At 48.9% G+C, this 10,139-nt stretch overlaps 2 protein-coding genes across 2 annotated transcripts; both read left to right on the top strand.

Annotated features, from left to right (window-relative positions):
- The first annotated feature begins 767 nt into the window (after nucleotides 1–767).
- On the top strand, nucleotides 768–1,364 carry LOC120542613 (RING finger protein 223-like). The gene has a single exon (XM_039775192.1). The coding sequence runs from the start codon at nucleotides 768–770 to the stop codon at nucleotides 1,362–1,364; it is 597 nt and encodes a 198-aa protein (XP_039631126.1).
- Nucleotides 1,365–4,747: 3,383 nt separating this feature from the next.
- Nucleotides 4,748–7,362, top strand: LOC120542432 (RING finger protein 223-like). Its single transcript, XM_039774911.1, has one exon. It carries the CDS (start codon nucleotides 5,587–5,589, stop codon nucleotides 6,154–6,156), a length of 570 nt encoding a protein of 189 aa, XP_039630845.1. The 5' UTR covers nucleotides 4,748–5,586; the 3' UTR covers nucleotides 6,157–7,362.
- The last annotated feature ends 2,777 nt before the right edge of the window (nucleotides 7,363–10,139 follow it).

Genomic DNA, 10,139 nt, shown 5'->3' with positions numbered 1-10,139 from the left:
TGACGATCAACACTTGCACCCTCATTTACTGGTTACCTTGGCACAGGTGGACCATCTGAACTTCAAGAGGACCTCACACTAGAGGTGGACACATCTTCTCACCACCTGGACGGCAGCTGATTAAACTCTGGACCACAACGTTAACCTGAGGATCTTTATTTGCACCTTGATGTCCACCACCTGAGTGACAGGGTCACTGCAGCAGCTGGCATTACCAGCCTGGACTACTGGTGGGCACAGAGAGAGTTTAACTTGGACTACAGGTGGACCCAACATGGTATCTGGACACGGGTCTCTTTGGCACGTTTTTGATGACCAAGGCTCTGTCCACTCACTGCCTGAACCTGAATTGACCGTGAGGATCATCACCTGCCCCGTCATTTTCAGCACCTGAGTGACAGGGTGACTTGCTCAGCTGGCACTCACCTTCATCAAGATTTATGACCAGGCCAGCAGGTGGACATCGAGACTTACGGCAGACACGCGAGGATTCAAGGCGATGTTAATCCTGTCCCCCAGGACCACCAATGACCCTTGATGGTCAAACTCTAGTTGTGCCAACTTGCACTGACCTCACTGTTTGATCTTTGATTCTGAGGAAGTGGACTCGACTACCACCTGACCTTCACCCCCTCCCGCCCGTGGTGGGGTCCACCCTGATTCTCAGCATTAGGACACCAAGTGGCCACAAAAGGCTGACCGCTGCAGTCGCCCACCCCAGCAGTGAGTTCCAGAAGCTTTCTGTTTGCCAACTTCTCCGTGTGAGGATGGCGGAGTCACAGGCCTCGGCCCCCGAATGCCCCATCTGTTTCCAGCCTTATAACAACGCTTTCCGGATGCCCCTCAAGTTGCCCGTCTGTTCGCACACCTTTTGCCTTCAGTGCCTGTGCCAGATATGCCTGTTTCTGAAGCCTTCGCAGAACTTTCTGTGCCCTCTGTGCAGGACCTCCACCTCGGTGCCCGTGGGAGGAGCACCCCAGTTCCCAGCTAACATGGAGGTGGTCTCCCAGCTGCCCCCATCCCAGCAAGATGCCCTCTGCCGGGTGTGGGTAGAAGGCTCCCAGTTGTACTGTTGCAAAGCCAAGATCCCGGAGGGGCGAGACAGGGAAAAAGTTCACGTGATCAGCCTTCTGCCCCCCTCGGAGCCGCCTCAGCCTGGTGGTCTGGTCACCGTTCGCTCCCAGAGGCTCATCAACTGGTGCAACCTGAACCTGTGGTGCCTGCTGTGGACCGTCTTCATCCTGATGCTCTGCCTCTTCATCATCATTTTCTTCCCAGTTTACAGCGGTGGTCTGAACTCGTCTAAAGGCACTGGGAGTGGTGGCAGCGGTGGGAGCAGCCCAAACTCGGCCGGGCCAAATTAAGCAGAGAGACAGCAGAGTGACCGGTGGCATTTTTGTTACCTCAGGAGACTGAGGTGCCAGGCCTGCTTTGGCCTTCTGTTAAGTATTTGGTAATATGCCCACCGCCTGGGCAGAGCGCTCAATCTGATGTTTATATTTGAACCACGACCTGTGTGGCAGGCACGTGACAGACGGGTCTTTGGGGTCCTCTTTGTTCTTGGCAGGCTTCGGCCCAGCAGGAGGCTACGGTGGGTGTGCAGCAGGATTATGAGTGGGCAGTTCAGTGGCATAACTTGGCAGGGGCACACAGACCAGCCCTCAGCGCACCAGCCTGTGCCAAGGTGCTCAAGGAGTCGGCATGTTTACACCCGAAGAGTTGTGACATTGTGGCCGGTGTCTCCTCCTGTGTCATCGTCATGTCATCACCGCTTACTTGCTTCAGTCTCGTGACATCTCGTGCTCACTCCTGTCATCACCACTCACCCCGCACGTCTTCATCACCTCCTTGTCACTGCCTACTCCTATCCTACTCTCCTTCTTGTCACCTACTCCTCCTGGCTTATCATCTGCTCCTCATCACCCACTTCTTTGTCCGTCTCCTTCTCAACACCTCACTGAGACTCCAGTGTCTTTGTCTTCTTCTCCTCACCTACTCCTGCCTCGTCTCATTTTCATGACTTACTCCTCTTTCTTTGTGTCCTCCTCCTCTTCACCATTTACTCCTGTCCTGTCCTGCCTTTTCTCACACCTCTCACCCTCATCTTCATCTCCTTCTCATCGCTAACTTCTTGGTTTTTGTCCATCTGATTCTCGTCCCCCAGTCGTATCACGTCCTTTCATTCCCATGAGTCTCTCCTGTCCAGCTCTGGTTCTCACCACCCACACGTATGTCTCCTCCCCTTCCTCGTATCCTCCTTTCATTCTCGCCATTTGCTCTTCTTTCTCCATCTCCTTCTCATCACTGAGCCCCATCTTATTATTTCCCTCTCATCACCTAATTTTCTGACCTTCTCCATATCACCGCTTACTCTTCTCAACACCTCATTGAAACTCCAGTGTCTTTGTCTTCTTCTCATCACCTACTCCTGTCCTGTCCTGTCTTTCCTCACACCTCTCACCCTGATCTTCATCTCCTTCTCATCGCTAACTTCTTGGTTTTTGTCCATCTGATTCTCGTCCCCCAGTCGTATCACGTCCTTTCATTCCCATGAGTCTCTCCTGTCCAGCTCTGGTTCTCACCACCCACTTGTATTTCTTCTCCCTCCTTCCTCCAGTCCTCCTTTCATTCTCATCCTTTGCTCTTCTGCCTCCAGGTCCTTCTCATCACTGAGCCCCATCTCATTACTTATCTCTCATCACCTAAATCTCTGACCTTCTCCTTATCACCACTCACTCCTCTCATCACCTCCATGCCTTCTCCTGTCTCCTCCTCATCTCCTCCTTCCCGCTTGTCAAGTCAGACTAGAAGGGCAAGGAGAGCCCCACCATCTGCAACAAACCCACCCATAATGTTGCGCGGTCTCCATAGCTACACACAGTGGAACCTGTGATTGGCTCACATTCTCAGGCAAACTTTCTCCCTGACTTATGATTGTCATTTTTAGCTGATCTGTCTGTTTTAAGTCATGAGAAGAGAGACCCACCGACTGAAAGTGAGGTTGCTCACCAAGCAAGGAGCCATTAGAGGGCAGCGTCTACTGCACATTGGACTGGACTGTGACAGCAGTGATCTCATGGCCACTATGGCTACCAGGGGGAACCAATGGCTTGTGGCCACAACCCTTACCATCCCGCTCCTACAGAAGGAGATTCAGACGTTGAGTGGAAAGGGAGAACTTATTGGGGGATCTGGGGGGGCATGCAAGAAAAATGGGCAGCCATCTCCACCTTTTGGAAATCCCAGTGGAAACCCTGGCAGTAGGACCCCAGTAGTAGTTGATAGAAGATTCTCTGCTGTGATTTTGAATCTAATAAATCTTCTTATTTTTGGATGTTTGTGTGTATTCTGGTGTATTTGTACGTGAGCTTTGGTGTCACCAGCAGGGGGAGATGTAATACAAGATCGGGAAAGTGCAAGTCGTGCATGCAGAACGTCACCTGATCTAGAAAGAGACGTTTGCAAAATTTCTGTATCCCATAAGAGAGCTGAAACAATAATACAGAGTTCTGGGTACCCAGCTGGTAAAAGTGTGCCAGGGTGGGGCACACACAAGAAGGGACAAAGGACTGAGAGCAATCCTGACCTTTGCAATAGCTAATGTGTAGACCACCAGCCTGTGGGGTACACCTTGGGGGCCTTTCATGTCACCCATTCTGCTGCTCCACGGCCCCTAGATGGTGCCAGAGAGTCTTTGAGTGCAGATTGAGAGACTGGAGTAAGCAGCCCAGGACTAGCATTTTAAAAATAGAGGTTGCCACAAGAGGGCACTGTGGCTCCCAAGACTTTATGTGGCACCCCAACTGATAAAGTGACCCCCATTAAGCCCCTAAATGGTAGCAGAGTGTCTCCACATTAAGACTTGGCGGAAGAAGCCCAGGAAGAGTAAGCAGATGATGCCACCAGATGGTGCTGTGACTCGCAAGACTTTATGTGGCCCCCCAACTGGAAAACTGCCCCCTCCCCAGTTAGCCCCTTAGATGGCATCAAAAAATCTCCAGATTAGGGCTGACAAACTGGAATAAGAATCCCAACACCAGTTAAGGACACCTGGTATTTTAAATACGGATGAGGCAATAGAGGGTGCTGTGTCACCCAGGACTAAATGTGACACCCTAACTAAAGAAGTGACCCTCTAGATGGCACCTGAGGGTCTCCGCGTTAAGACTGAGGGACAGGAGTTAGAGGCCTACCTGCATGGTAGTGCTTTGAGTAGTGAGAAAAGCGCCATAGAAATGTAAAGTATTATTATTATTATTATTATTATTATTTTATTATTATTTAAGGGTACCCAGCAATTTTTAATTCCAGGTGTGGCCCCTAATATTTCATGTAGCCCCCCAGCTCCAGAGGTGCCTCAGCCTCCTGGTCTGCCTTACTCCATATGCTCATCCCTCCCTCATGTGCTCCTGCATCTCCCTGTGACTCGCTGACCATTATACCCTGGTAAGTGTGACCCCCACCCCCTGGCTGTTGCCCTTTCATGCCCCCAGGTTACCATTCAGTCTAGAATCAGACTGGGGCACACTTGGCCACAGCTCAGAGGCTGGACGGCAGCCACCGGGTGTGAAAGAGTTAATGCGGCGGCGGTGACCAGCGGGCGTGTGTTTGGTGACGGTTTCCAGGCACACAGCGGTCACCCAGCTCAAGTGTGAAGAAAGACAATAAGAGGAAGGGGGTGGGAGCCCACGGAGGCACAACTCTGCACTCGCATGCCGCTGGTGCAGTTTCTCAACTTGTCTGCGCTGCAAAACACTGCCCGTTTAAACTGGCATCATGCCACCTAGCAGCCTCAAAGGAAGCATGCTTCGTCTGGAAGGAGAGTTCGGTTAACAGACTTTAAAAGTGAGCCTCTGGGACCCCCAGGTCTGGACCAGCTCCACAACAGTGAGCCAAGACCACAGCAAGTTGGCACAGGTAAACTTTACAATATTGAAGAAGAGTGTGGCGCATCGTGGACTAGGGCTGTGTAGCTCCATTCAGGGATTGCATGAGACCCTTCATGTCAGAAGAGTGATGGTCACTGTGCCCCAACTATTGGCATGGTGAAGAGTTTAGAAACAGAAGCAGCATCTGTGCGGGGAGGTATATGGCTCCTTTCATAATCCATGGGCCCATGTGATCCTGCTGGACCTGGCAGATGCCACGAGTGATGGGCACTTACAATAGACATTAAATTGGAGGTACAAACTGGTATAGCGCCTTTCAAATTCTAGACGGAGTTTCTGCATCTCACCAAGGGATACCCATGGAGCTGGCGGCAGAAGCTGGCAGAGAAGATGATCTGAAGGTGACAGCAGCTTATATAGCGCCTTTACTTTGTTGGCTGCCTGTGTTTTAATTGTGTGGAGATCCCAACTGGAGTACAAACTATTATAGCGCCTTTCAACTTCTAACTGGACTGACAGCATCTCACCCAGCGATACCCATAGAGCTGGTGGCAAACTTTATGAAGAGGAAATGATTGTGATGGTGGCACAGGCTTATATAGTGCCTTTCATCATTGGCTGACTGTTTTTAATTTTGCCCAGTCGAACATCACAGACTACTATAGTGCCTTGCTGTGGCAAGTGAGTGCCATCCCAGATGGCAGATCACCAGCCGCCCATTCCTGAGTGCTCTGTCTGCCTCTCACCCTATGACAACGCTTTCAAGGCACCTCTGAAGCTGCCGCCATGTGCCCACACCTTCTGCCTTGAGTGCCTGGCACAGCTGTGCCTCTTCATGAAGCCCATGCAGCTTTTGCCCTGCCCCCTGTGCAGGGCACCTGTCACCATACCCCCTGGTGGGGCACCGGCTCTCCCAGTGGATACTAATGTGATCTCTGAGCTGCCCACCCATCAGCGGAGCCACATCTGCAGGGTCTGGATGGAAGGCTCTGAGCTGTGCCACTGGAGGCTGCAGCCACCATACAACAGGCAGCCGATGGCAGAGGATGGCACCCGGGATGCGGTGGTCCGCATTCAGCTGATACACCCAACTTCCAGCTTGTCTCAGCCCGCTGACCTCATCACTGTCCGGGGTGGCAGGAGACGTCACCAGTGCCGCGAAATTTGCCGCAGCTTCTGGTGTCTGACCTCGTTGGTCTTTGTCACTATGGTCACCCTCTTTTCTGCCATCTTCTTCCCAATTTATCTGATTCGCTGGACCCGGTAGACAATGTGAACTCATAGTGGCATTCAACAGATGGAATACAGTAGGCACCTCCTGGAGTAACTGTGCCAATGTAGGCAGAGAGTAGGAAGGCAAGGTGACCTCACAAAATGGGGAGCTGGCACAGCTGGAGTGGAGTTTGTAAGATGAGAGAAAGAGAGGGGGCTCTGAACTGGGCAGACCGGGCACCTCACTGACAACAGCTGAAGATTCTCTTCATTACAACGAATGGGCACCACCTGCCAGTCAAGAAGGTATCATCCACACTACCAGGGATTATGTAGGCCGTTATATGTGACTGGACCCCTGGAACAAGGCATCTGGGCACTGCCCATCCGACACCAAATGTGCCTAACAGTCAGGGAGCAATTCAGCTGTCAATCTTGATTGTATATAGCACCTTTCAAAAGTTTATAGAGCCTTTCACATTAAGGACATTCAAAAGGCGCTTTACATTTCATATTGCATCTCACACACCAATGAAGTAAGCAAATTTGATTTTACAAAAGGGCCTTTAGAAATGGGGGCTTAAGGGGGTCCGGCGATGGAGTTTAGGGTCAAACTGGGAGCAAGGCAAGAGTAAAGTCGAAGGAGAAAGGCAGCCAGATTGAGCTTACAGGTCTGTGTGAAAAGGTCACCTTTAATAAAGATAGAGTGAAAGGCACTATATAATAGATAGATAGATAGATAGATAGATAGATAGATAGATAGATAGATAGATAGATAGATAGATAGATAGATAGATAGATAGATAGATAGAGTGAAAGGTGCTATAATAAAAAGACAGATTTCTTATCACCATCTAGTGACAGATCTGCAGGCTTCACATATTCCTCCATCCATTATCTCACTCACTTCCCAGTTCAAACTCACAGGGCACCAGTTGCAATACTGGCAAGCAGTGCCTGCGAAGGAGAAGCCAACCCTACATGGTGCCATTCAATGCCAGGTTCGTTTGGAAGTCCCCTGGTAAAGCCTGTGTGAACAGAGAAAAACACAGACATGGAGTGAAGGTGCAAACGCTACAGGATTTGAACCAGGAACACCAAAGAGACGGCAGCCTTAAGTGCTGTGCCACCGTGCCACCCCGAGACTTGTATTTCTCTCAGATTTGCTGTCCAGCTCAGACTCGGCAATGTGACCTGACCTATCAACTGAGGCAGACTACTTTGTGACAGTACACACAGTGCATGGCCCCAAATAAATTAAAGTCCAAGGTTCAAGCTTGTCTGGAGTCATGTCTTCTCTCACTGTGATTTTTGGTCTTCTAAGCCACTTTTAAGTTGACATCGGGTGTCTTTATGTGACATCTTTTTTGAAAGGCACAAGGCCAATTGAAAAATTATCATAAAGTGCCTTTACCTGAGGAAAGCCTGATAATAAATTGGGAGCAGTGCATCTCATATAGCACCTTTCATGGATTACTCCAATGTAATGGACATTCAGGATTATGTTTATGGTGAGGTACTTTATATGCAGTATGTAACCAATATGCTCAGCTTTTTATAGCGCCTTTCATGTGGAATACCAGACTAAAGCAGTTTGCATATGCCAGCTATCCCTGATTTGTGTCTAGTAACTTTCATAGCACACAATCATTTACGTACTCAATAATTCTTTATTTTTTATGGTGAATATGTTGCTGGGTTTCAATGTGTGTATAGTCATGTGGTCATTATATGGCGCCTTTCAGGGAGTACACTAGCCTAAAGGTGTTTACTGTAAAGTGTACTGTGAATTTTTAAATAGCACCTTTTCATAAAGGCACACACATACACACATTTTATAAAGCGCCTTTCATGAAAGCCTCACCTGAAAGTAGTTTAGTGATTCCAGCTCAACATGTCACGGAGATCGTCATGTCAAGGCGCTATATACACACGTGAAGAACGTCTTCTGCCATCTACTGCCACAACATCGAGATCTGCAACTCAGCCTTGGCCTTCCACACAGATGACCTCAGTGGGCGTCATTCTCGCTTGACCACCCAGTGGAGGAAGAAACAAATAACTGCCTCCTCCTTATATAGTGCCTTTCGTGATACATGTCAACCTCAGAGCATTTCAGCTCCTTATTCATTTGTATACACCGCCTTTCCAAGGCCCTGGACACATTTTTGCACAGAGTCCTGTGGGGGAACATAAACTTTAAAGTATTGTGTGATCATCTTCATAGAGCACCTTTCAACTGCTGATTTCATATTTATATAGCGCCTTTCAGGATGAACACAGACGCAGCTCCTGGGGGCATCTGAAATATTAAGGGAGTCGAGGTGTAACACCAAAAAGTGCAGATGGGGAGGCTTGTCATGGCATGGAGTGGGGCTTAGCACGGCTAAATAACCCCCTGAAGTGGGGCTTGGGTGGTCTGGTATTGTGTAATGAACTTTATATAGTGCCTGAGTAACTGCCCACGGCTTATAGAGCACCTTTCAGGATGAACATCAATCTGAAAGTGTCTGAGCAGTGCAAAGGGTCTTTCGGGGGCAACACTGTCCAGGTATAACAGCCCACTCTTTGTATAGCGCCTGGCAGGGTGGACGGCCACCTAAAATTATTTAATGACACCGTACAAAACACATTTCAGGGTGACCACCACCCCGAGGAGGCTTACATGAATTACATCTCCGTCTTTCCATCCATCCATTATCTAACCCGATATATCCTAACTACAGGGTCATGGGTGTCTGCTGAAGCCAACCCCAGCCAACACAGGGCACAAGGCAGGAAACAAACCCCGGGCAGGACGCTCACACACACACAGACACCCACACATTTAGAATCGCCAATGCACCTAAACTGCATGTCTTTGGACTGTAGGAGGAAACCCACGCAGACACGGGGAGAACATGCAGACTCCACGCAGGGGGGACCCGAGAAGCGAACACTTAAGGGTCTCCTAACTGTGAGGCAGCAGCGCTAATCTCCATCCTTATATAGCACAATTCATGATCAACATCAGCCTGAAAGTACAACAATTGTGCATTCGTCTCTATATAGCGCCTTTAACATAAGAGCATTCCAACTGTATATTGAATCTTTATATAGTGCCTTTCATGATGACACCATTCATGAATACCTACTCACTCTTTATAGATAGATAGATAGATATGAAAGGTACTATATGATAGATAGATAGATAGATAGATAGATAGATAGATAGATAGATAGATAGATAGATAGAGTGAAAGGCACTATATAATACATAGATAGATAGATAGATAGATAGATAGATAGATAGATAGATAGATAGATAGATAGATACTTTATTAATCCCAAGGGGAAATTCACAATTTGTATAGCACCTTCTCCCTAAAAGTGTCTGAACTTTGCCAGTCTGGGTTTCAGTCTCCACGTTTCAACTGCATAATTCATATTCATATAGCGCCTTTTACGGTGAACATCTCTTTATTGAGGTCATTTCTCTGTGGCATGGTGCCATCTCCTGATTGGGTGGCAGTTTGTCCTCAGAGCTCTGCCCAGCTTAAACCCCGCCATCTTTGCATCTGTGTTGTCTTGCAGCTGTGACACGAGGGGCTGGTGGGCCACAAGTTGGAGGACCCACCCAAGATGCCTTCATGTTTGTTCGTATCATTTCAGCGGAGCTGCACCTTCATATAAACAAATGCAAATGTTTGGATTTCCATGCTGGGCTCGAGGGCTGGCATTTGCACCTGTGTAAATATTTGTGTGCTCGTCATTTCCTCCCTCCAGTTCCTTCTCTTTTCTCAGATTCCTATGGAGAGGCAGAGGGCCACTTGCAGCCACAGCCTGGTAACGAGTTTTATATAACGCCTTGGATGACACAAGCACAGTGGAGCACCAATGTGGGAGTTGACGTGCTCATTAGCTTCTGGGTGGCAAGTGCTGAGTGTCCCCAAGGTGACAATCAGAATGTGAGTCCCTGAAGCCTAAGAATACAATTAAAGTGTGATTGACAGAAAAGGGGGCGGAGACTCTTTAAATAATCCACATGAAGACTCCACT

Source organism: Polypterus senegalus, chromosome 13, assembly GCF_016835505.1.
Source record: "Polypterus senegalus isolate Bchr_013 chromosome 13, ASM1683550v1, whole genome shotgun sequence".
Lineage (NCBI taxonomy): Eukaryota > Metazoa > Chordata > Cladistia > Polypteriformes > Polypteridae > Polypterus > Polypterus senegalus.
The sequence above is the reverse complement of the archived record's forward strand: the minus strand, read 5'-3'. Positions and strand labels throughout refer to the sequence as shown.

Bases quoted from the DNA above. Each gene is read 5' to 3' on its own strand.
- LOC120542613 (XM_039775192.1), top strand. From the start codon at position 768: ATGGCGGAGTCACAGGCCTCGGCCCCCGAATGCCCCATCTGTTTCCAG.
- LOC120542432 (XM_039774911.1), top strand. From the start codon at position 5,587: ATGGCAGATCACCAGCCGCCCATTCCTGAGTGCTCTGTCTGCCTCTCA.